The sequence below is a fragment of the Falco rusticolus genome, chromosome 4 (genome assembly GCF_015220075.1).
Source record: "Falco rusticolus isolate bFalRus1 chromosome 4, bFalRus1.pri, whole genome shotgun sequence".
Taxonomy (NCBI): domain Eukaryota; kingdom Metazoa; phylum Chordata; class Aves; order Falconiformes; family Falconidae; genus Falco; species Falco rusticolus.
This window is the reverse complement of record NC_051190.1, coordinates 23,467,517-23,493,395: the sequence shown is the minus strand read 5'-3', so window position 1 is coordinate 23,493,395 and position 25,879 is coordinate 23,467,517. Positions and strand designations below refer to the sequence as shown.

Sequence of the window (25,879 nt, the reverse complement as noted above, 5' to 3'; positions counted from 1 at the left end):
CGTTTCAGTGTCATCTTTCAATTTTGCCGTATTCAATGCAATTGTTTGAATGCAAAAGCATGTGCAGGTACTGATGTTTTAGTAGGAACAACACTGCATACAGGCTCACGAAGCAGGGATCAACCATGCTGATGGAGGCAAAGACCAGGAGCTAGTGAGGGAACCGAAGTGTGAGTTGGGAACATGGAGTGTAAAACTGTGCAAGCACACAGAGCATGAGGCCTGCAGTAACTGGGGGGGGGGGGGCAAAGAAACACGTGTCATCTTGAAAATTAATGCAATAATCCTGAAAAATGCCTTTAAATCTGTCTGTTCAGTGCCTGCTGTGGTTTTGTGGGGTTTTTTTGTGTTTTTGCATAAGTGGTTTACACATTTCTTCATGCAAGGATTCAGCTGAAAGTTTCATAATAAATTATTTTGTCCTGGTTAGTTTAGACACAGCAGAAGTATTGAACAGTGCCTGCCTGGAGTAACACAGGCTGAGTAAAGGTAGCCCACAGTTCTGTGCTTATTCCCAGGAGGTTTGAGTTCTGTTCAAGTCTTGCAGGCACCGTCCTGGCTTTGCAATGTTTCCCTGGAGCTGCCAAGCCCCGTCCCGCAGAGCTGGCACTGGGCGCAGGCGTGTGAAGCAGCTGCAGAGCCGCTTCCACCAGCCGGCCAAAAAGCATCCAGCGTCCTGCATCCCGCATCCTGCATCCAGCATCCTGCGTCCTGCATCCAGCAGCTGTATTTGGGGCACCCGGACCACCTGCACTGAGTGAGGCCATGAGTGTGCATGTTTACACAACGTTGACACGTAAGCAGCAGGCTGCCTGTCTCCACCTGGACCTCTGAATTTGAAAGGTCTTCACCACAGCCCTGACGGAGGGGTCGGAGCCCAGAATGTGGCTGGTGGGCTGCGCACCCCTGAAATGTACCTGCACAGGCTGGAGGTGGGCAGGGGACATGAAGGGTCTGTGGTACCTTGAGGCTGCTTCTCCAAGGGTGATGTCCTCCCTAGCAGGAATTTATAATAAATGATCCTTTGCTTTGAGGAGAGTCGGTTTTGATAGAAGAACAGATATTTTGGAATTTGAATGCCTTACCCAGCTGCAGGAATTTAAGCTAAATCATCACCGTTGCCTGTTGGGCAAGCCTAACACCAGTCACCTGCTCAGAACAAAGACTGAAACTGAACATGGTTTTTTTTCACACCCCAGCAGTGGAGGAGTCACTGCGAGTGCTCTGAAGAAGACTGAATTCAAAATGATTCTAACAAATCGGTGAGTTGGCTCAAAATCAACCACCTGAAATTAAAGAGAAGGACAAATCATTGACTTCAGGAAGGGGAAAGTGAACACATTACTGCAAATGGAAATGTTTGTATAAATGTAGCTGGTTTTCATTTTCAGAGTGAAAGCGCGCTCCCCTGGTTAATTATTTGGCCCCACAGGTGCATTCCTGGAGCCTGCACTGGTGGTTGCACGGCAGGTATTCGGTACAAGAGAAATGGTGTATGAGTCACAGTGGGGAGGGGGGATGTATATATAAATACCCACTCACACACACCTGTATGGACATTCCTAGACATATGCCTACTTATATGCTCGCACACATGCATATACACACACACATATATATACTTAATTAACCTGAGAAGGGTTGCAGTCCCTTTCATATCACTCAGCATAGATTTTGTTGAAGAAGTGATGAGCAGCAAAGCTGATTTACTTTCCTTTACATATGTGCATGTATTAATTGTATAATTTGCATATGAATATGTATTAAAATAGGCAGACGTATATATTTTGGTTTTGTTCTGGCTCCTCCATCTTTACCGTAACAAGGTAAGACGTTATGCTCAAATAGAGATGCGCCTCACTTTGGCGGCCAAAGACATTCTTCTGTGGCTGCTCGTGTGCATGAACTGAAGCCTGCAGTACAGGGCCAGTGCCTGCACATCGGGTACATGGCTTTAATAAAAGATTCGTACCTACGTGAATGGAAATATTTTGTTAATATCTGAGATGCCAGGAGGTGATGCTCAGGAATATGTGGCTTCCTACCTTTCTTTTGTGGATGCCATAGAATCTGTATTGATGCACATGCATTTTTCTGATGGCTGTTCATCTGCGCGTGGCTGGGTCAGCGTCGCATCACCTGTGCGGTGCAGCTATGGGTAGCAGCCCTGTCCCACCGTGCGGCTGTGTTGCTGTGTTACGTTGGCTTTTTAGTTCTGCTTGTTGACTAGTGTGTGTTCAGGGCAACTGAAACAAATACCATGAAGTTACACAGAAGTACAGTAAAAGACAAACAAAAAAATTAGTAAAATTCTTAGATAATCTCCCAACAGCTTGAAATTGAAGTATCTTTGTTAAAAAGCATATGTGTGTGTATATATATATATTTCCACCATCCTGTATGAGGCCCAGCTTGCTATTCCCAGGGTCTTTGCAGGCTCCATTGATTTTTATGGACTTTGAGGCCATAATGAGATGAAGTGAGAAATATTTTAGCATGAACAACGTCATTATGGAGCCACGTACAAAACTCAGTCAGGCAGGTTCAGTTCCCACAGGGAAGTGCATGGGGAGGGTGTTTGTTACCCTTTGCAGAGGTTGTATATGTTGGGCATATACCATGTAACCCCCTGCCAGCCGCCTTCTCTCTGCGGGTGAAATGCCCTGTGGCCCCTCCAGCTGGGGAGGGACCCCGGGCGGCAGTGATGGAGGCTGTGATGCACGGTGGGCAGCCTTCTGCCCATACTGAGCTCCTCAGGGCTATGCAGCACAGCAGCCCCGAGCGATCCGGTGCAGCCATTGCTGCCCCAGTCCCCTGTCCCCCCTGCACCTGCAGCAGGTACCCCTGAGCCTGGACGTGATGGGCAGAAGATCGGAGCATGTGGGTTTCCCTATAGAAACCATGGACGTCTACCTTGCAAAGGTCTGCCAGAGCCTAAGCAGGACTTTTTGGATTATAGGATCAGCCTGGATTATAGGATCAGCATGATCCGTAGCCCGCTCTAGTTTAGATAGGTTTAAGCTCATTGATTTGAATGGAGCATTGCTGTTGTATCCCGGGGGGGAATGGGGCCCTGGAGCAGGAGATGGCATCCTTCTGTGTTCCCTGGCACCAAGCAAAAAACTAGTGCAGCTTCAGAGACTCTGGTGGGACTTCTTACTTGCAGTGTTAATGTTAATGATTATGGAAATGGGTGATGATTTAATGCCAAGAAACTCAGGCTCTCGTTCAAGACTTTATCTCCAAAAGTTGAATGAGCATGGCTTGGGCTTCTGCACCAGTATACGCAGAAGGCCACGGGAGCAGAGGCTGACAGTTTTCAGTAAGTAGAGGATTTCTTGGAAAGAAATAGTTTGAATCCCATCAACCTTACAGCATCATGATGTAGAAGGATCTCAACACTGAGTTCTTTGAGTTAAGTTCAGTGTTCCTAGATAAACAAAAAGAAGGGCAAAGATGAAACGGTCTTGATACATGGCATGAACTCATGGAAATTCTCTTATTCTGCTGCGAATGCTTTCTAAAGCTTGAGACTGCAGTATCCAAGTTGTTCCTCCTTTCTTCGTTTGCCTGTGTGCAAGCCGGCTTTTCTGGCTCTTTTTTCCCTCCTGGTAATGCTTTGATGATGTAGTTTCCAAAACAAAGCAAGAGCTCTCAGAGCGGCTCTGCAAAAGCCCCAGCAACAAGCCGTTTTGTGTGCTGGCGCAGGAATGCTTGAGATGACAGTGGGCTTCAGCTGTATTTTTCCATGAGTTTGTTTACTATAATCAATCTGAGGATTAGTTTTTGGCTGGTTTTGTGTTGGTTTTTTTTTTAGATAACTACTGAAGTGAAATACCATGGCCAGGAGCATGGTTTAAGCTGTCATGTGATGTAACTGGTGGTACAACGTTACTTAAGACTGTAACAGTATTTTACCTGCATCTTAAAATGATGTGTAGCCCTATGTTATTTTTTACCACTAATCAGCAAACTCATTAACACAATGAACTTTGAATAAGTGTTCAGGACAAAATAATTTTGTGTGTTGCTTTGATTTCCGTGTTTTATCTCCAAAGACTTGTTGACTTCAGTACAGTACATTTTACAATATTTACTGTCAGTGTGTATTCCTCTGAAAATCAGTATACCAGATGGATAGCTACATAGGAATTTTATATCATACTTAGGGATTTACTCATGTGCACACTTAAGAAACACTGGGAAACACTGATAATTTCCTCTACCCCTACTATATTCCCAAGCCTTATCTAAAGCCCACAACATACAGCAGCTTTTTATTGAAGCACTAATATACTTTTTTCAGGGATGTGCATGGGACTGTACATCTCTGTATTTTTAGTGAATTTACCAAAGTTGAGCCTCTTGCAGACTGAGTGCAGGGGCCGAGGACCAGGAAATAATTCTAGAATAAAGACAATTTCCCATGCAAAAGCAGCCAGATAAAATACCCTGGCTTTCTAGCTTGCAGTGCCTGCTGTTGGGCATATCCATACACGAGAGTTCATGAGCAGCTGCAACTCCATCTGTAGAACAGTGGCCTGCACTTGAAGTTTTGCCAGACCTCTTGTATCATGGGGACTGTAAAGTTGGGATTCAAGATAGCTATTGGAAAAACAGCTATTTCAGATGCAGCAGTAAACTGAAATGCAATTAAATTTAGCTTTATGTAGCATTTGTGCTTTTGATTATTCCAAAGCATGTATTTTTAAAATAAAAATGTTTCCAATTCTATGGCATCATTGCATTTTTGGAGCTGGGGTGACTCAGAAAACCCTTCCATTCTCACAGGACTCTTTGCTTTAAAATCACGTGTGTTTGGTTTTTAATTGCAGAGCAGCAGCAGCTTTGCCTGAATAAGGACCGAGAGGCTGTGAGGGGCTGTGAGCATCTCCCGCTGCTGCGGGGCTATGAGCATCTCCCGCTGCATCCATCCTGCTGGATGTTGTCCCAAGCCCCCAGTGTCCCCTTCGGCACAGGTGAGACATTTTGCTATGCTAGTTCCCTTCACTTTCTTCCCACCACAGACAAAGGCAGTGCCAATTAAAACCTTATGGCTGGATCTTCAATCTGACGGCGACTAGACCCCAGCGTTACCCCTGAAAGCCCACGGGGAAGGTCTGTGGGGCTCAGCTCCAGCCGTGGGGCACAGGGCTGTGCCAGTGCAGCAACAACTTGTTTTCAGCAAGTGCCTCTTTACTGAGGCCCTTGTGGGATTTCATACTTGGTAATTTATGTGAGAAAACTGACGTATGTGTAGAACGATGAAATCTTGTCTGACTCTCATGCCCCTGTGAAGGGAAACCCCCAGCAGCTGTCCCGGTAATACACTTTCCAGTTGCAGAACCAAGGCTGTTCCTCCACAGCACAGATATGGAGCAGGCAGCAACCCCGCACAATTAAGAGTAAAGCATTTTAATTTCACACAGTGACAATGTTACTGTCTTCACAGGTTGGGAGGTTGAACTTGCTGCCCAGCTCCACAGGCTGCAGCCACCGTGGTGGGCCTGATCCAGGTATGTGCGGCAGGAGGGTCCTTCTCCCTCTGCACCAGCACCGGTACCACTGGCTGTGTCTGCAGGCACCACCTGTGTGGCTGTTTGGTGCTGTCATTATTTGCTCAAATTAACATTTATAGGTGCAATGATGTGAACTCCTATGGCAGCTAGCAGTGGCAGGGTGAGTTTATTTTGACTGGACTTACGAGTTTTGAAATTTTCCTTTAACAGAAACGGAGAAAACTAAAATAAGCAAGGGAAGGTTTAAAAGAAAAAAAAAACCAATACCTGAGTTTTCTGCTTATGGCACCTTTTGCTCCCTGTGCCCTGAGCACGATTTGAAGCTGACCCTCAGCAGCTGTGTGCATCACCTGTGCACCACACACAGGGCTGGGTGCTGCATGGGGCCAGCGGCATGGGGAGCTCCAGGAAGGTCAGAAAGGGGGAAGGTTTCCTTGGCAGCTCCTGGGGACACCCCAAGGGAGCCTGGACAAGTTCCCATGCCTCCTGTGCAGGCTTGGGCTCCAAGACAGGGCTCAAAATTGAGCAGTTTCCATGCAAGGTGTGACCATGAGTGCAGCAGCAGCCCTGGAGAGCAGTGCTGCAGGCTGGAGCACTGCTGGGCTGCCCTGGGAGCTTGAATCTGGTCTCCTGGAGCTGCTGAGAAGCTTGTTTGTTGGTCTAGTAAAACAGTAATTTCCTCTAAAAGCCTTGCTCTCACCCGGCACTTGCCAGTTGTCATTGGGATGCTGTCAAAGGCTGAGGGCCAAAACGAGAGCCATGTGGTGAACATGAGGGTGCCTGCACAGGCAGTGGCTGCCATGGTGCAGGCACCTGTTTTGGGCTCGGTTTGGGCTTTTTGGCTTTCTATCAAAGTGTTAGTGGTGTGTCAGCTGCGATGTCCCCTGCCAGCCCAGGTGACAGGCATGCATGTGTCCCAGGGCTGGTTCAAGCCATTTAGCAGTTTTGGGATCTGGGATGAATTAAGCCAGGCAGTGCTCGCTGGGAGCTGGGCTGGGAATGGCGCAGGGGGGGATTTCTGGGACCACTCCATCTTGCAGCCAGCATTGTGTGGGGAGCAGCCCAGCAGTGGCATGCAGGGACGAAGCAGCCCAGGGCTGGCAGCCCAGGACAGGGCAGGAACCTGCTACTGAATTTATTTTCAACCAAAGAGATTTCTTTTTATTTCTCCCCTTCGTGCAGAATCTTTTGGGCTTACTAAAACAAACAAAGTGTGTGTTTTAGTAACTGCCAAAGTGTGGCAGCCAAAAACCGGGGTCATAGATGAGAAAATACATGAAAGGGTCGGATGTTGTGTAACTGGTGAGGTCAGTGTCAAACCCCAGTGAACGATTTCTGTCTCCAAGCTGCCCAGGAGCGAAGCAGAACTTTGTGCAGACAGCGATGCTGTTGGTCCTGGTTTCCCTGGGTATGTCTTCATGACCAGGCAGCGGGAGCACTTGGACTGTCTTGGCCAAGTGGCAAATCAGTTGAAGCTGCGCACAAAGCTCTGACTGAAGCTGGTCTGGCCACAAATCTGAGGGAAATGGCTGCTGGGGAGGTCACAGGCAGGGTAGGAGACAGGAGAGGAAAGCGATGGCCGTGGGGAGTTGCCTGTGAGCTGAGAGCAGTGTGGGGCCTGGGGCTGGTGGGTGCATCTGCACCTCCTGAAATTCAGTCCCTTCTTTGCATGGGGAGGGGGTAACACTGCAGCCCCCTTTTATGAGAAAGCAGAGATGTTCCTTCTCACCGTTCTCGCTGCGGGGCTTGGCCGCGCCTCGTGTAAGCAGCCCCTGGCTCCCTGCTGCAGCTGCAGTGTTCCTGTCCAGGCTCTGCTGCCTCTGCAAATGCGACGTGAGCAAAGAGCCTAGGCTGTAGCCAAGACACTTGAAGTAAAACTAATGAAAACCTTCCATGACTTAGCCTTTTAAATCCAAAGTTCAGTCCTCAAGGCATATGATCCTTCACCTCGACTGCGAGCGGCTCACTAAGCCACTGCTGCACTTCTGAATCAGAGCAGGCAGAGCGTTAGAAAACGCAGCCCTGGGACCAGTTTGGCATTGGCAAGGGGACAAACAGGCTGATTCCTAGGAGAGCTCTTTCACAGCTTAGCATTTATGATTCACTGTTGAAATAAAACGTATTCTGCAATTACACACCACTCTTTCAGGCGTTCGGCTGCTGCATGCCTAAGCAACGCAGTCAGCGTAAGGCTCTTTTCTGCATTAGAAGCGGTTCAGTTGTAGTCTGTGAAGGAATCGGTGTCTGTGCGGTGATGAATGACGCCTCCTCTGAGGGCAAGGAGGATCAGTGGCTGCTCTGTCTCACCTGAGGTGACTGTCTCACCAGCGCTGCCATCCCACCTGGGCCCAGAAGCAGATTTAGCATTTCTTGGTGCACTGCAAGATGCTAAAGAAGCCACGCAGAAGCCGTGGGCAAACTTCTTGACTCTACTGGAGCCAGGATTTCACCCCCCGGTCACCTCCTCCTACAGAACTCTCCCGAAAAAGGCAGAACAATGAAAAAAAAAGAAAAGCATTGCACATGGTGAGTTGTTATCCTCAGCGATTCCCACAGCAGTTTTATTGCCTGAAGGAGGAAGAACGTGAACCCTGGAGGGAAGAACTTGCCAAAGTATTTAACATTTCTACATCTTGCATGGAGCTAAAGGTTCCCAAAAAATCTTTAAAAATAACTGCAGAGATGTTTATTCAAGGCTTATGTCTACGCTAAGTAGAATTTGAGATGTGGCTTTCCAGGGAAGGCAGCACAGGGAGTGAGCACCAGCGTGCTGGCTTTTGCCTGGAGTTGGGGGCTGCAGCGGCCAGGCCAGGCAGGCTCCCGCTGTGGCCCCCTTCTTGGTTAGAAGGCCTGGGAGTGATGCAGCGGCGGGTGCAGTGGGGCTCAGCTCAAGGTGCTGAGGTTGTTGGATGCTCTCCTGAATGCTCCCACTGGCACTTGGGTCCCTGCTTCCCTCTCGCAGGGGGCCTGAGTCCCGGGAAAACAGCGAGATGTGCTGCTGAGCTAGTGGCAGTGATGACAGACGATGTCAAACATGGCCACTTTTTCTTCTTTTGTAGAAATGCTTTAATAATACTCTAAAATAATCCTCCTGAAAGAAATAAAAAGAGCCCTTGGTGGTTGTTTTAACTGCCGATAACAGAACTGCCGATAACGATAACTGCGTGGGGCTGTGCCGGCCGGCATGGTGGGCACCTCAATGACTATGCTGGTGAAACCCAGCTCCCCCGAGGCCCTCAAAACCTGGGGGGCAGAGTGGGCACCTGATGCTAGGGGAGCAGAGCCCCTGGCTCCGCAGGCCCTGTCTCACTGCCGCCTGGCCCCTCTCTGAGCTGCTGCCAGCCAAGAAGTGTGGCCAGCCTGCAGCGCTGGGGTGTCTCCCGCATCTTGCTGCCGAACCCCACTGCACCCCAGCATCATCCCATTGTGGCTTGCCAGGCCGCGCCAGCCCCCCTGTCTATGCTCTTCCCAGCCCTGCGAGCCCGGCCGGGGGGCTGCGGGCACGGGGGGCTGCGAGCACCGGGGGCCGGGGCTGTGCTTGGGGGAGGTGAGGCCGGCGCGGGGGCTCTTCCACCCCTCCGCCTTTTACACGGGGTCTAGCCGACGGGCACCGGGGGGCTTCGGGCTGACGGAGGCCGGTGGCCATCGGGGGTTTGCAGCCCCGCCAGCCCCCGCCCATCACCGTGGGGCCGCCGGCAGCCTCCGGTCTGCCGCTCCCTCTCGCGGCGGCCGCCCCGAGCGCAGCCCAGCGCCGGCGGGCCCGATCCGGCCCCCGCCCCGCCGGGGCCGCTGCCGGCAGCGGGGCGCGGGAGAGCGGGGGCTGCCGGGGGGCCGGGGCCGGAGGTAGGAGCGGGGACCCGCCCGGGGACCCGGCCGCGCTGCTGTGCCCGGGCGCCGTCGCGGGTGGGAGCGCGGCGGCGGGGCTGCCCGCGGGTGCGTGGGCGGCCGCTCTGCGGAGGCGGGAGAAGGTGCTGAACCGGTGCGGGGGGGGGCAGTTCGGGAGGGCCCCCGAGGAGCTGGCGGCGCTGGGACGGGCACCGCGCGTCTCTGCCGGCCCCTGCCCTCGTCGTCCTCCCGCCCGCCGGTTTTGCCCGGGGGCAGGAGCCCGCGGGGACGCCGGTGCCCGGGAGGGGCCGGGGCGGAGCCGCCGCAGCCCCCGGGCCGGGAGGGCCGGGCTGCCGCGGGGGGCAGCGGGGGCCGGCCCCGCGGGCGGGTGGGCGCCGCAGCGGGGACGCCAACGGGGAGGCGGCCGCAGGATCTGCCCCAGCCTCTCCGCCGCCAGGCTCCATGCGGGACCGCGCCGGCCATGGAGAAGTTGTACTTCGCGGGGAGCGGCGTGTGGACCGTCAACGGCTCCCTGGGGAACGGCAGCCTGCGCCTGGAGAACCAGAGCGCCGGCAGGAACAGCACCGCCGACCCCCTGAAGAGGAACGAGGACATGGCCAAGGTGGAGGTGACCGTCCTCTGCCTCATCCTGTTCCTCGCCCTGACCGGCAACCTGTGTGTGCTGCTGGCCATCCACACCACCCGGCAGAAGCACTCCCGCATGTACTTCTTCATGAAGCACCTGAGCATCGCTGACCTGGTGGTGGCCATCTTCCAGGTGCTGCCCCAGCTCATCTGGGACATCACCTTCAGGTTTTACGGGCCAGATTTCCTTTGCCGGTTGATCAAGTACTTGCAGGTAGTGGGGATGTTTGCTTCAACCTACATGCTCTTGCTGATGTCCCTGGATCGGTGCTTGGCCATCTGTCAGCCACTGAGGTCTCTGCACAGGAGAGCGGACCGCGTCTCTGTCCTCCTCACCTGGCTGCTGTGCCTGCTGGTCAGCATTCCTCAGATCCACATATTTTCTCTGAGGGATGTGGGGAATGGGGTTTATGACTGTTGGGCAGATTTCATCCAGCCCTGGGGACCTAAAGCCTATGTCACTTGGATAACCCTCATGGTCTACATCATCCCTGTGTTGATGCTGAGCATCTGCTATGGCTTAATCAGCTTCAAAATCTGGCAGAATGTGAAGCTTAAGACGGCTCATGGGCCCAACGTGGCTCTGAGCTCCAGCTCCCGCAGCGGAACAGCGTTTACCAGGGTCAGCAGCATCAGGCTCATCTCCAAAGCCAAGATCCGGACAGTCAAAATGACTTTCATCATAGTGTTAGCTTTCATAGTGTGCTGGACTCCCTTTTTCTTTGTGCAGATGTGGTCTGTGTGGGATACGAATGCTCCGCAGGAAGGTATGTCCTCTCCCCTCCCGTAGCCCTGTGTCTGCGTGGACTGCTTTAGCTCAGTGGCTGCAGGGGCACTGACACAGGCTCGTGGGCTGTGAGCAACAGCCAGAAATTGTGCTCTGAGCTGAGTCTCAGGGGGCTGGGAGGGAGGTGGAAAAAAGTCCTGAGCATGGGAAAACCACCCGATGGGCAGCAGAGGCTGTGCCTGAGCTGCCCTGGTGCAGGCAAGGGCTAGCTTAGATCCCGGCAAATTCAGTGTTACCGCAGCTCCGGGCTGGGCTGTGTGGCTGGGGGTGGCTGGGGAGGTTTTCACTGTCCCCAGGTGTGTGAATTCATCCCTCCCGGGGCTGTTCTGGGTCTCTGGTGGGTCGATTGCCCACCCCGGGTGCTGGGGTATGCTAGGGCTGTGTGGGAGTTCAGCCCCACGCCAGCTGCAGGAGAAACTGCACAGTGTTAGTGCCCGACTTCTTTTCTTTTGCTCTGCTGTTTTTAACTCAGTGACTGCTTTGCTTTCTCCTCTTCTCCCCTCTTTTCCCTCTCCTCCCACTTCCATCCACCCTGTGCTGCTGTTATTTTATCTCTGACTGGGTCATGGTTCCTGCAGAGAGCCGCTGATTTATGAGCAAAGGCTCTTCCTAAAGGACACGATATCACTGATTTGCCACTTTTTATTCTTGGTGCTGGCTGCTCCTGTCATCACAGAAGTTGCAAACAGAGCAAAATATATTATCCTCCTTAGTCTCATACTCTTGTAGCTGTGCTCTGTGCTGTCCCCCGGCGGAGGCATCTGATGGTCCCTCTGCACCTGCAAGGAGAACCCGCTGGGAAAGCTTAAAAGAAAAAACTGCACAACTTTGTGAGGTGGGAGAAAGGGCAAAAAGATGCATCCAGGGATGACAGCTCCTTGGACAGACTGACCCAAGCTCAACAGGAATGCTGAGTCTGGGGATGCCAAAGACCGGTGAGGAGCTGCGACCCCCTCCCGGCACCCCTCGCAGCCTGCTGCAGCAAAGGGCTTCGCAGCAGAGGGCACAGCTTGCTTACACCGTGCATGCTTTTCCCTTCTTTAACCCTGCTCCAGCTATACATTGCTCTGGGGAAAACCTGAGGTCTCCGGCAGCCCGTGGATGACTGTTCTCATGTCAGTTGAAGCTGACAGAAGAGCTGGAGCCAGGCAGGCTCACCTTTGCCTTTCTTGCTTCTCTCCACTCCTTTTATTTCAGGTGGGGAAGTGAAACACAGGTCTTTAAACTTCCCGAGGTGCTCCAGGCAGCTGTCTCTTGGTTTTCCACCTGATCTAGGCTGCTCAAAACTTTTGGTTTTTAGATGCACCCTGGCATGAAGCAGTGTCTCTCCCTTTTGCTGTATTTTAAACCCACAGTCTCGAGGGCTTCCATCTGACTCATCAGCAAACAAACCTCTGCCGCTCTGCTGATTCCTGCGTTGTGGAGCGGGGGGATGGCCGGGCTGTTCGCAGGTCGCACCCTGCCTGCTGCTCCGGGAAACTCTGCCTTGCTCACCCTGTGCAACCAGCCCTGCGACAAACTTCCTGTTCTGCTTTGCTTTTAGGTAGCAAGGAAAGCTCCAGCCGCGCTGAGCTGTAACAAACTCCCCTTCCCCTCACATTTCTGTTGCTCGAGAGCCCATGTCTGCAGTAAAGGGTGGGAGTTTTGCCAGAGCATTTGCTGGAGGCTTTCATGGCATAGGGAGGAAAAGCCTCAGGCAGGTTATTGTGGATAGCAAATGCCCGGAGACCCCAGCCCTTCCTCCCAGGCCCACCCTCCTCCTCGCTGGGTGCCCAGAGGCACAAGAAGGGTGGCAGGGTCAGTCCTCTCTGCAGAAGGAATGGACTTTGCCTGCTGCGCTCCCAACAGTGTTGGCCTGCGTCATTCCCTTTGTACTGAGGCTTGGGCTGCCTTGGCCGGGCAGCGTTGCCGGGTGCCTGGCAGAGGCATACCCTACAGCAGAAAGGGAATTTGGCATAGGATATCATAAAGAGTGTCCCTGACAAGGGAAAGTCTGTTAATACCTAACTGAATCCTAATTCATGCTGAGCAGGGCCCCTACAGTTTTGTGCCCACACATTGCATCCCGCAGCGTGTGAGACGCAGGCCTTGGGCGTTAGCAGAGGGATGTGCAGCGCTTGGTCTGCCGTGGGTGAATCTCCGATACTGCTCAGGGTTGTGCTTTCACCTGTGCAGGATGCAGTCTGCTGCGGTTTGGCATGCATCAAGGTAAAAAGGCTGTAAAGAAAGCAAATTGAAGCCCTTCTTTCTTAGTTAGCAAAGTAATAATCAGAGAGGTCGCGCCCTGTGATTACTGATCCATTTCAGTAGCTTTATACACCAGCCTTCCTCGCTTCATAAACCAACTTCAGTAACATAAGGAAAGCGAGGTGTGGAAGCTGCACCCCTGCCCTGAGCAGTGCCGGGTGGAGTGGCAGAGCAGGGCTGGGGTCCCATGCTGCTGCCCACCTGCCTGGCCCCGCTCCCCCAGCCCCACTATCGCCCTGCCCCGTGGAACCGCAGGGCCAGGCAGCCCCATTTGTGCCCCTTCCCCGTGGCTGCCATGTGGCAGATGGAGGTGCCCAAGTGTGAGGGCTGAACACCCCGGAGCCCTGCTGCTGTGCCTGCGGAGGGGCTGGGGTATCAGCCTGGTAACCCGCCCTGGGCCGGGCAGCGGTGATCCCCACCTTTGCTCGTATGCAAACCTACAGCCTCTGTAAGCGCGGGTTGGAGCTACAGGTTAGGACTCAGGTGCTGGCGTAAGCACCGGGGATCCTTCAGAGGCTGTAGGTTAGAATGAGGTTTCTGCTGCACACACCTTACAGGTAAGACACGTCATGTGTGGCATTTTGAGCTTTGAGTCAAAGTTGGCGTAAAGCTCCTCTGAAGAGAATAGTGAGGCTGTGAAACAGCATAACTGTTATATCGGTCCCTTAATCTTGGGAGCTGGTGCCCTGAAATGTGGGCTGTGACTGATAGCATCTCTCTGTGTGTGGGAATTAGTGAACAGTCCTCATTTCATTTCACTTCTGTAGCAGCATTTGCAGCAGAGATGCCTCAGCCCTTCCCCGGGCACAGCCTCCTGCCTCTGCTGATCCCTCCTGACAGCACAACATCCCTGGCCCTGCTGCAGTGGATGTTCGGAGCCTGGGGAGAGGGAACACCTGTGAGGGGCAGAGCTTGCTCTTTGCAGCACCTCTTGGGGATCTCTGGCAGTCCTGCCAGAGAGGGAAGAGATCCACGCTTAAGACCTGCCCTGCAGTAAGCTCCATGAAATTCAATTTATGTCCCACAGAGAGAGAAGAGCTGAGACAGCCATGGCTGGATTTTTTTAATGGATAGAAATACTATGATGTATTTCAGGTCTTGCACCTAGGCTTTGTAAGCCATTCCCCATGGATTTCTTTTAGCATATGCTTAAAATTAAAAGCGGTTGGGCCAGATATCACTGGAGCAGTAATTATGCATGAGTTGGCTAAGGGTGAATTCAGAAACTAGTATTCATTATTCACACTTCTTTTCTAGTTTAAAAACCTCGAGTGGATTTTTGCAGAGGCAGAAAGGGACCAGAAACAGCCAATCACACGTACACATCCTTGCTGCTGGTGCATCCCCTGAGAGCACAAGGAGATGAGAAGATGGGCAGAAAACACAGGGAGCAGAATAAAAGCTCTGTCCCTGACCTGCAGCCGCTTCGCAGAGGTGCTGGCTTGGGGGGGGGCAGGCTGCCCCTCCTTATGCTGGCTGCCATGGCGGGGCAAGTGCCACTGGCCCCTTCTCACCAAAAGGCACCGATCTGACCTCTCAGGTGGGACAGGCGGGTGCTTCATGCTCTGGGTGTGGGGAGCAGCAGCCGGAGACCTGTCATCTTGGCAGTATGCCGTCACCATCACCTCCCGTCCCCAGCATCACGCTTGCAGCTGGGAGCCATTGCCAGGCTCCCAGACTTCATTACTGGAATGGGGATGGCTGTCATTTCCCCTGGCAAAGGGTGTGTCCTGTGTGAAAAAATAATTCAGGGGGAAAGAAAAATGCCATCGCTCCCCAGGGCTGGGAGAGCGCCGGGCGAGGAGGCATGGATGGGGCTGGGCTGGTGGGCACTGTCCAGTTGGCTGGATTTTGGTGACTGAAAGCAGATGAAAGCCACTAATCTGCCCCAAATCGGCTACTTGGTGGGGAAAAATGAGCCACCTGATTCTTTTTGTTGCCACTCTTGCTCTTTGCCATGGCAACTCCAAAAAGCCACACTCCCTCCTCCCTGCTTTGGGCACTATAAAGGCGAATTGTGCAGATGATGCTGTGGGCAGCTCTGCCTCTTGGTGAGGCATTTCTAGGGTAATGCTGAGCAGGCAACAGCGCAGGAGGCGAGCAGGGGAAATGCAGCTTTTCTGAGGGGAAAAACCTAAACCCAAGTTGCTTGAACCAAGACTCACTTTCCCCCTTTTTGTTTACCAGCTCTTCTCTACTGATGTACTGACCAGCAGGCAGGGCAGCCCATTCCTGGTGTGGGAGGAAGTGTTGCAGTGCTGGCAGAGCTCGGGGCTCTCAGCAGAGCCCACCGTGGTGTGTGCCCAGTGCCCACCTCCCCAGGGTGGTGGTTCTTGCCACCTGTGCCGTGCCCTGATGCTGCCGTGCTTTTTCTGCCTTGCAGCCTCCCCCTTCATCATCGCCATGCTCCTGGCCAGCCTCAACAGCTGCTGCAACCCCTGGATCTACATGCTGTACACGGGGCACCTCTTCCACGACCTGATGCAGCGCTTCCTCTGCTGCTCCACACGCTACCTGAAGTCGCGGCCGGCATGCGACCTGAGCGTCAGCAAGAAGAGCAACTCCTCCTCCTTTGTCCTCAGCTGCAAGAGCACGAGCCAGAGGAGCTTCATGCATCCATCCATGACGTGAGAGAAGTGCCAGCTGGGACCTTGCACCACCGCCGTGCTGCCTCCAGCACTTCCCTGTGAAGAGCTAGGGTTCGGACAAGCAAGGAGGGGGTCTATATAAATAGGTGTATATATGTCTGTGCGTGTGCAAGCATGTCCAGCGGTTATTATTGAACTGAGGCGGGAGTGGGGGGAGGACTCCTTTGGTCCAAGTTTCAGTGCTGCCTGGGACTGGACAGCAGGAACCTGCTTCTGAGCCCCCAAACCACTGACATCAGTGGCTTTTAGATACCACTGGGAGGGACAGGTTTTGCCCCCAACAGTCCTGCACTGCAGGAGTGGATGCTCTACGTCTTTTAGCCCCGTCCCCGCATCCCTGCACAGTGCCAGCCCTGCTTCTCGCAGCCTGGGCCAGTGGCAGCGCTGGTGGCACAGAGTGGGGCAGTCCTGCTGCCAGAGGCTGGGAGGGCAGCAGGGACAGGGCTGGGGACAAACCTCCGAGGGGACAATGCTGAGGCCTGGGTGTGTGTCCCCGCAGCTGTGCTCTGTGTCTGTGTGAGGCTGTGTGCATGGGTCAGCCTGGGGAGCGGACACAACTGCAGGGCCAGGGGATCTGTGCAATGACAGGTTTGCTGAGTGTGCTGAAAAGCTTCTCCAAAGGCAGGCATGTGGGATTACAGCTGGACTCCATGGGCTTTAACAGGGAAACTCCTTCTGAGTCCCCCGAGGCCGAGCTTTTGCTTTGGGTTTACCGCAGATCGTATTTAGTCTTTTACACCAATGCAATTTTTCTTGCTCTGTAACACACAAGGTCATGCTCATGGCATGGATTTTTTTATTGTTAAGAAATACCTGTAAATAAAGTTTTCTGACTGCGTCTTGATGGAAGGCGGGAGGGGAAGTGCAGGAGCACTAGACTAAGAAAATGAAGGAAACCAATGGGAAGCAGCGCTTTAAGCACAAGACCCAGGCGTAAGGATGCTTTTGTTGATAGAGTACTGCACCAAGCACTTCCGATGTGCACACTGCTTTATTCTGTAGCTTGCTGTGGAGTGTGGGACATCTGGGGTGATGTGCAGCTCTGGCTGAAGGCAGTGGGAGCTTTCCTGTGAATTCGGTGGCAGTGGGGTCTGGTGACTGCAGAGGGATGCTCCTACCTTTGCTCCCAACACCTCCTGTATCTGCAGCCAGGAGGGATGTGCAAAAGCAAGACCTGCATGTGAACGGTTATATGGTTTGGCCTTACATGTTGGGAATGAATATGAAAAATGCATTTAAGTGTGTACTTTATTTTTTCACTGTTATCAACAGGCACATTTTCACCTTTCATAACCTGGCATTCCTTTGTTTTTTTGGTAGTAGCTTCAAGTGAGTGCTCAGCACATTTGCTGAATATGACACAGCATGTTCCATCTCAGCATGTTTTGCCAGGCTGGTTTAAATCCTGAGGAAAGCCTATAGCATTTTTCTCCCACATTCACCTTCTTTCTCCTTGAGAGTAATTAGCTCCTGCACACAACAAGGAGTGTCCCCCCCATTTTATTGTGAACCTGGGGCCCTGGCGCACCCTCCATCTGCCAGGAAAGAAATGCTATGTGGCAATAGATTTTACTGGGACTGATGGAAGCTTTATGGAAGTTTCGGGAGAGGCAGGCATTGCCTTGCGAGCCCTGGTTGCAATGCTGGCCGTGGTTACAGGGTCAGGCAGGCAGGTCTGTGCCCCCAAGCATGGGGGTGCTGTGTTCTCCAGCTGAGTGATGCTGCAGCCCATGTCCAAGCTCCCGTGCCTTGCCCGGGCTGCAGTGAAATGGGGATGGGAGGAGGAGCTCCAGGTTTGTTGCAGTGGAAGGATGTTGAATGCACTGATAAAATATGTTTCATAAGGGTTAAAAGTGAAATAGGGATGCTGAGATGTGAGTGGTGTGTGCTCCGTGTGCGGGGACCCCATAGATTGCTGTGGTGGGGAGATTGGAATTTTGGAGGTCTTTTTGGGTTCAGGCTGTGAACTACTAGAACAGTACCAACAAAAAAATTAAAAAGAATGTAATCTCAATTATTGTTTTAAATTAATTTTATTCCCACAAAAAGCTTTAAAAAATTCTCATGATAAAGTGTTTTTGGAAAAGTTTTTCCCTACAAATATCTAAATACCTTTGGTTGTTTTTTGGGTTTTTTTTTTATCACTCCATCCATCTCAAGGCCTGGTGTTGCTAGAGCACGGGTGCTACATTGCTATGGATGATGGAAGTCCCCAATCCCAAGCCACTGGAAGAACACCAACAGAAAATCTGGCTCTTTCTTGTCCTTGGCATGGCACTAGAAGAGACTTTGGCTCCAAGTCTTTGTTGGAAGCCAAGGGAAAAAAGCACAAATTGAATACAATTGAGAGTAACCTCTGAACGAGACCTTCTGGGCCCTGATTCAGCAAAGCGCTTAAGGCCAGAGCCAAAAAGGGGTTGAAGTGCCTCAAAATTAAAGTACCACTTCACAGAAGATGGACTAAACAAAGTAATTGACAATACAGGGGATGAAATAGCTCCAAATTGAACTTTTTCCCCTCGTCCTTGTGTTTTCACTGGAGCCGGAGTGGCTGGAAGCGGGCAGTGTCCCGGAGGAGGCTCCTTCCTCCGCTCTCCCCCGCACATCTGGGCGAGCCCCATGGGATGCTGTGGGAGGGGGCCTGGCTGGGGAAGGGTGCGAGGCAGCGCCTCGGATGCGGGTCTCCTCCCTGGGGGCAGAGCCCGAGGGGTCGGGGTGGTCCTGCCCCCCCACTGCCTCCACCACTCTGTCTCAGCAGGGCAGGGCACTGAGCAGAGGGACAGCCCTCGCTGTGTAGGATAAAGGCATTGCTGCAGGCTAGAGCTTGCCCAGCACCGAGGAGCAAGCACATAGTAAATATTCTCCCTGAGAAATAAACCAAAGCTTTACTTAAAGCCAAGCTTGTGATTGCTCACGCGAAGTTACCAAAAGCCGTTTGTTCTTGTTGCCCCCTATGGTGCTGCCCAGCTGCTGTCCCTGCAGCTGCAGTGCACCCACGGGCGATGCGCAGGGCAGCTGCCCACCCGTGCTGTACTGCCCCTCGAATCCTGAGCACAAAGCATAGCGATGCCCCTAATTAAGTAGTGAGTGTCAAACTGCCACAAAAGGTTTTGCAGTGGCTGATGGCCCAGAGTCAGTACATCCTCCCAGAAGGCAGACAATATTTCATGCAATAATTGATCTGGATTTCAAAGCTTTGCTGAAATGCAAACACACATGGAAAAAAATTGTTTTCACTATTCTATCCATAAAACTTTTGTGCAATGTGATTTAATACAGAAGCTTCCACAACAACAATTATTTGCAGCAAGTAATAATTCAAATGCAAGTATTTATCTTAGTGTCATGCTAGACCAGAGACATAGCGAAGCGGGTGGGGTTTGGTCTGTTGTCCAGCAGCATCTCCGCACCCTTGCTTCTTGCTCTGCAGCTGCAGGCCATGGCCGAGGGCTGTGGTCCAGGAGATGCTGCTGTGCCTCCCATGGGAGCAGGGCACAATGCTGGGGGTCCTGGAGGGCAGAGGGCTCTCCCTGGGATGCTCACCAAGCTTGATGGGCTTCTCCTAAAGCTGCTGGCTTTGAGATGGAGCAAGGGGCAGCCCAGCATGCCTTGGTCTGCAGGGAGCATCCCCCCAGCCAGCTTTGCCACAGGGTCCCACCACACTGCGCAGGTCCCTGTGCACGGTTGTCCCTGTGCCCCAGGGCAGGGCACGCTGCAGGAGCCAGGGGAACCTGCGCAGAGGGGTGGTTGCATGAGGGCTGCTTGGAGTGGCTGTAGGGACCTAGATCTCCCTTCGGAGAGCAACTCTGATGTTGCTGCAGATCTTGGAAAGTGCCTCAAAGAGTGGGTCACAGAAGGTGTGGATGCAGAGGGAGTAGATTCGGCTGACACACTGGATCTCTATCAGGTAGCTCTTGATGCAGGGCACCACTGCCCAGATGTGGCAGAAGGAGATGAGGGCAAAGAGGAAGCCCCAGACAACTGCCAGGGGGATGCCCAGGATGGCAGAGAGCAGCCGGTAGCACCAGTACTTGCTGACGGTGAAGGTGGTGTAGCTGGTTTTCCAGACGCCGTCAAAGCTGTATGTTCCCACAGGCTCAGCTATCACATCCTCAAAATCCACCTGGGAGGGGAGAAGGTGGAGGTGAGGGGGGTTTGGGGGCATTAACCAGGGCTCCAGTGCAAGGACAAGGATCTGCTGCAATGTGAGAGGAGAGCCCGAATGAGGGGGCTGGGGAGGGCAAGGGCTGTGCTGGGGGTCCGGACCCCCTGCCCCCGCTGAGCAAGCCCTGGTGCAGCAGGAGAGCCCCTGCCCTTGCAAAGGGCCAGATGAGGATGGCACAGGGCTCGGGGCACTGCCTGGCCTCAGCCTGCAGGCAGCGCAGGCTTCACCCGTGGTGCCAGAGCCCAGGCTGGGCTGTCCTGGGGCACGTCCCCCACTCGCAGACCCCGAGCTGGGGATGGCACTTCTAGGGCTGCAGCCAGGCAGGAGCCCTCCGAACAGGAGTGCTGCCCAGCGCTGTGTACGCCAGAGGACACCAGAGCCCAGTCCTACCTTTTTTTAGCGTTCAGGGATGTGGGCTGCCTGCTCAGCAAGAAAGTGTTTTGTGCTAATAAAAATCCCACAACCCCCTTGATTTATGATTGATTTATTTATTTATATGTGCGGAGGCAAAGTGCTCAATTCTGTTTGTGTTTTCTTTCTGAAGAGGGAGAGAGGTTGGCTCAGCGATGCCCTTACAGGGACAGTGCTGTTATGTGCAGGTGTTGGGAACATCTCTGAATGACAAATACTCTCAAAGGCCGCTGAACTATGCATAGCGATCTCATTGTGGTGTAACTCATTTCTAGGGAATATGTGAGCCAAGCTATTTGTCTTGAAAAATAGCATGGTCTTTCCTTGGGAAGCTGTCTGTTTGTACATTTATGTTAAATTGCAATATCCATTCTGGTTTTGGAAGCACTTTGATCACTCTGCAAAGCACTTTGATCACTCTGAAAATCATTCTGCATCATCTTTAATTTCCTGGCGTGAGGAGGAGGTGCTGGGGGGAGTTCTGAGAGGACCAGGCAACAGCAGAGCTGGCTGCTCCTGGGGCACCTGCCAGCAGCTCCCAGGGAAGCCCTGCTGCCCAGGTGGGCTGGAAGCTGAGCAGCACCCACTGCACAGCTGCTTGATGAGCTAATCAGGGGATCAATTAGTGAAGGGAGCAGCAGGCTGTAAGAGAAGAGTCTGCCTTACTGCTTCCTCTGCTAATGGCATGTCAGAAGTGGGTCTGGAAGAGTGGTGGAGGCAGGGGCTGAACCCTGAGCTGAGCCTGGGTGCTGCCCTGACGTGTTCAGGGACCAGTGAATGCAGGTACAGCTCAGTTCCTTGGTTGCTTTGCCTGGGAGGAGGCTTTTAAAGCTTTGTAAAGCCCCTGTGGCTGGTGCCACTGCTGTCATGTGTTCCCAAATTCTGGCTGCTGCATTGTAATGCTCAGGATGGGTTTATCTATGGCCACATGAGCCTTTCAGCCTGCAAAACACTCTGCTTCCCAGCTTCCCCTCTGCTGGATGCCTCTCTACCTGCTCTGCTTTAAGAGTATTGCATGCTTCGATGCCCAGGGCTTGATTGACTGTGTTGCTGCCCACCAGCGAGTAGGGAGGCTTTGGCTTTTCCTTTGGGATGCTGTGGAGCAGCAGTGAGGTGAGCTGTGCTCCCTGTCCCGGGCTGGCTCTGCTCCTCCTCCCCAGCCTTATCAGCTGGGCTATTTTTAAGGGGGGAGGAATGCTAGGTAGCTTCAGCAAACACTCTGAAAACTTCCACAGCTGATGAAGCAGCAGCATGGCCATGTAAGTGGGTGAGCTTGAAAATCCTCTTACAGGCTTTTGGTGATCCCTGAGTGGGAGAAGGCAGGGATGGGGGAATGGGGCTGGTGTGAAGGCTTAGGGTGCCAAAGGCACTGGCATTACCCCCAGCAGTGGCTGGTGATGTCCGCAAGCTGAGGAGCGGGTAGGTGTGCCCCGCAGTGCTGCCTGGCACCGGGGGTGTGCAGGCTGAAGGCTGCCCTGGTCCTTGCTGTGCTGGCAGGGTGGCCAATAGCAGTGTGGCACTGCCCGTGGCCCAGCACCTTTCCGAGCCCTGGGCTGAGGGTGCTGAGCCGTGCTGGCATGGTGTGGCACAGATGTGGGATGTGCTGCTGGGAACATGCTCGAGATACCGAGGTGCCTGACAACTGTCATGGGCACGTCTCACTGTGCTGGAAGGGTGTCCATCTATGGCTGCTGCGGCTCATCTGGGGGGCTTTTAATATGACCATGCCACGGGTTTAGCTGTAATAGTGTTTTAACACAGAAACATAGGCTTGCATATCACCCATGTCATGCCTGTTGCTAAAGCCTTTGTGAGCAGGCTCAGCGCGTGCCGTCCCTTCTGGCATGTCATCTTTGATCTCTCAAATACAGTTCTAACAAAACCATCCCATCGCCTCCTGTTCTCCTTTGAGCCAAAATTATCCTTGTCATATTGCTAACAAACCTTATGGTGACCGTATTTCAGTGGTCAGCATTCAGGAAAATGTTTCCCTGTTCAGCTAGACTGAGAGCTCCTCATGAGCAAAAATAGACAGAGGAGGTTTTGCTGCACCCTCCTGCTGCCATGTGGGAGAAACCACCTCCTTCCAGACAGGACAACACGTATCTAAACATTCTGGTGCTTGTATTGCCAGGTCTTGAGGATTAGCAGGCTTTTACCAAGGTTCCCTTTAAATCAGTGATGGGACTGACCCGGTTTTATTTTTGGCTCCCCGCTTACTGGTACGAAGAAGGGCACCTCCATAAATTTTCAGGCTACAGCCCATGAAGTTGGGGAGTGCATTCAAGGAATGGGAAATGCTGCATTGACCGGAGCCATGCACACCACACAGCCAGCGTCCGGACACCCCTGGCCGCAGGGCTGTGGCTTGTAGCCGGTCACCTCCCACAGCCCGAGGGAATGCCACCTCTTGAGGCACCCGGGGCAGGGGCTTACAGCCCTGGCTGAGGCCAAGCCGAGCACAGAGTGGCAATGCCGATGCACCGATGGTGTGAGGGAGGTAGTGATGCTCCTGAAACACAGCACTGAGCCAGTCCTACCTTTACAACATCCTCGTTTATGTGCTTTGGGTCTCGGTTCACCAGGTCGATCTCCTTGATGTGCTGGTCCTTGATGATGATCCTCTCCTCCAGCTCGGTCTGTTCCTCTGCCATGGCTGCTCCGCTGCCAGCTTGGCTCCGGGTGGTGGGAGAGCCGGGAGCTGGGGCTTTGCTGGAGGAGGGCAGGGTGTGGAGGCACCGGCCCCCCCGCTGCCCGCAGCAGCTGCCCTGCGCCCCTGGCAGTGCTCCAGGCTAAAATTAATACCGTGCCTCCCGTGGCTGCCCTGAAGTGTCCCTTAAAGGGGCTTTGCTGGGAACAGCCCCCGCCGTATCACCTCTGCGGGGTGTGTGTGGGGCATGTGTGTGGTAGTGGTGGCCCTCGAGCTGGGGCGGGGGCGGCATGGGGTGTGGGAGGGGTGTGTGCAGCCCCCCAGCCCAGCTCTGCAGGTAGGATTTTTCCCCTCACAGCATGGGAGAAACAATGCCCAAACTGGGGTGAAAGTCCTCAAAAGCCTGAGACAAATAACTTTTTATGAGGGAAATTGTTGTTTATGGATCTGTAAAGGGAAGTGGCTCAGGGGAGACAGGAATTGTCTACAAATATTGTTCTGGGCTGGTCAGCAACCCTCAGGGTCCCTCTGGGAGCCTAGAAGGAGGCTCACGGTATCAGCTTGGATTCCTTTAATTCAAATTTTTCATACAGAGAAAGTAGAGGAAAACCAACATGCCAACCCACGGATGGGGATATCACCTTCATGAACACCAGGTGCAGTGACATTTAGCATATTAATGAAGTTTTATTTAACTTGTGCTGTATTTTGGTAATCTTCATCAATTTCTTTAGTGCTCTCTTGGTTTTTGTGAACTGAAGATTTCTTTAAAACTAATGGTTTTGTGAAAAAAAGAAAAACCCAACAAGCCACCCACCCAAAGCTTCTATTGAATCCTTGTTTATAGACACTTTGATTTGAGGTAGCGTGGGGATAACTGTTCTCCCATCATGTGTCCCTTTGGTAAAGGCTACCTTACAGCTGCACTGAGGTCTCTGAAGCACTGGGGATGCCCTTGATGACTGGCTGTGCTGTGAGGGTGACACAGCAGGTGTTGTGACAGCCCCAGCAAGCCCCGTGTGTTGGCACTGCACACTGCAGTGTTTGGAGGTGAGACCTCTCGAGGGAGTGGCTGCATGTTAAGCCCTGTTAATGCAAAGTGTTCACGAGATGCGTGTCTCTGAGCTGTTCTGGAGCCCTGTTTCCCCATCTTCTGTGTCACGTATGCAATAGCAAAGGTGTGTGGTACCTCTGGGTAGGAATTGCTTTGGGTTTCACTGTTGAGGTGAAACATTGCCTCTGGCAAAGTCTGGCAGGGATGCTCCCATCTGCCTGGAGCGGAGCAGGCAGGGATGCTCCCCAACAGGCCCTGCTGCTGGCCCATGGGCAACACCCAAGTTTGGTGCCATGGGCAGTGCAGTCAGCCTTTTGTGCTGATATAACACAGCAAAAGTGGGAAGTGGTGGAGCGGGGAGGATGGTAGGACTGGTTAAGGAGGAAGGATCGGTGTCCTGGAGGTGTCTGCACAATGGCTGAGCGTGGAAGTGGCCACTTCAGAGTAATGTTCTTGGCTGGCATGGGGGGAGACTTATTTTAATGGCAGAAGGCTGCTGCCTTCCAAAAACATCAATGCCTGTGCAGTGCTTCTTTATCAAACCCACGTGGCTTGGTGCCTGGAGCTTTCAACGCTGCAATGTTTTTTTCCAGCCCTTTGAGCTGATATAATACAGTGCAAAAATGGGATTGTGCTCTTTTGCTTGGCTGAGGCATCACAAGTCTCTCAGGCATGTTAATTTTTTCCTGAGAACTTGTGCCAGCGAGAGCCTGGCTGAGCCTTACCACAGGCTGAGGGCTACCAGGCTTCTCTAACTCCTCCTGCTGCCCCTGGTGTGTGTTCAGTATCTTTTCTGGAGTCAGGGTGGTACTTCAGTCTGGAAACCAATTTTCTTGATTTGTGCTCTAGTGAAAGCAGATGTAGTGATGCCCTGGAGTGTGACATACCCACGGCTAGAGCTGCCATGACTGCTGCAGGGAGCGAAAGGGCAGAAGCAGAGGTGGGAAAGTAACCACGCAAACCCATGGGGTGTTGCAAAATTAAAGGAAGCACCTATGGAGAAGTGACAAGCTCTGTACAAGTTTACAAGTGTAGGTTAAATCTGGGCAGGTTGCTTCTGGAGAGTAGTGCCCATCCGTGACCCTGTCCTGGCTGTGTGAAGGGATGCTGGAAAACCCTTCAGCGGCACCAGTTCCATGACCCCGGAGCTCTGGCTGGCAGGGGTCTGTCCTGGCTCCGTTCCTTTGCCTTCCTGCAGGATGAGCGGAGCAGCAGGCACAGCAGCAGCATTATAACGCACTGGGGAGGCAGTGAGCTGCTGGGGCTAACATGTGCCCAGATCTGGTCAGGGGTGGGAGTACACTGACCGTGGCTTGAGACAAGCGGCCTGCTGGTCTCTGCCCTTTGGCAAGGCTTTTGGACCCGTGCTTGGTTGGCGGCCTGGCCCCCTGCCTGCCATACCAGCATCGGTGCCTCCACAGCAGCAGCTGGGAGAGCCCAAACCCAGCAGGGGCAGGCACTGCAGGCAAAAATCCCTCCACACTCCACAGCTTTGGGCACCCCCTTTAAGGCCAGACCTGCTCCCTCACAGCTGAATTCTCTGACAAAGTTTTGTAGCACCACTGCTGAAATGGCTGAGTGCTTCAAAATGGATTGTGAAGGGTGTCTTTGCAAAGTGAGTCGTTTTGCCCTTACTCTGAGCTGAAGGAACCCGTTGCTGCTGAGGGGGCTGTGGGCGGAGGTGGTGTGCGTGAGTAACCTCCGTCTGATGGAAGAGCAATGCTCGCTTGGCCGGGAACCAGTGCCGAATTTAGGAGGCACAGCTGCTCCTGGCAGTGCCGTCCCTGACAGACGGAGCAGTGCGACGCAAGGTATTTGCTCTGCTGCATTTTCCTCGACCCATCCCATGTAGAAAACCTTATACCAGGAACTGGGGGGGTTTGCTGACTGGACCTCCCTGAGGTACAGGGGGGCTTGGCCGGCTGCCC

The 25,879-nt window shown here is 53.1% G+C and overlaps 2 protein-coding genes across 2 annotated transcripts; one reads left to right on the top strand and one right to left on the bottom strand.

Annotated features, from left to right (window-relative positions):
* The first annotated feature begins 9,426 nt into the window (after positions 1-9,426).
* On the top strand, positions 9,427-17,634 carry OXTR (oxytocin receptor). The gene is made up of 2 exons (XM_037387026.1): positions 9,427-10,756; positions 15,407-17,634. The coding sequence occupies exons 1-2, from the start codon at positions 9,826-9,828 to the stop codon at positions 15,652-15,654; spliced, it is 1,179 nt and encodes a 392-aa protein (XP_037242923.1). The 5' UTR covers positions 9,427-9,825; the 3' UTR covers positions 15,655-17,634.
* Positions 17,635-18,959: 1,325 nt separating this feature from the next.
* On the bottom strand, positions 18,960-22,919 carry CAV3 (caveolin 3). Its single transcript, XM_037386091.1, has 2 exons — positions 22,788-22,919; positions 18,960-19,794 (listed from the first exon to the last, which is right to left on the bottom strand). The coding sequence occupies exons 1-2, from the start codon at positions 22,899-22,901 to the stop codon at positions 19,453-19,455; spliced, it is 456 nt and encodes a 151-aa protein (XP_037241988.1). The 5' UTR covers positions 22,902-22,919; the 3' UTR covers positions 18,960-19,452.
* Positions 22,920-25,879: the final 2,960 nt, after the last annotated feature.

What these genes read in the sequence shown, in the direction of transcription:
- CAV3 (XM_037386091.1), bottom strand. Translation starts at nt 22,901, where the DNA reads ATGGCAGAGGAACAGACCGAGCTGGAGGAGAGGATCATCATCAAGGAC. An exon ending in TAAACGAGGATGTTGTAAAG is followed by an intron (nt 19,795 to 22,787) that starts GTAGGACTGGCT and finishes CTCCCCTCCCAG; the next exon opens with GTGGATTTTGAGGATGTGAT.
- OXTR (XM_037387026.1), top strand. Translation starts at nt 9,826, where the DNA reads ATGGAGAAGTTGTACTTCGCGGGGAGCGGCGTGTGGACCGTCAACGGC. An exon ending in TACGAATGCTCCGCAGGAAG is followed by an intron (nt 10,757 to 15,406) that starts GTATGTCCTCTC and finishes TCTGCCTTGCAG; the next exon opens with CCTCCCCCTTCATCATCGCC.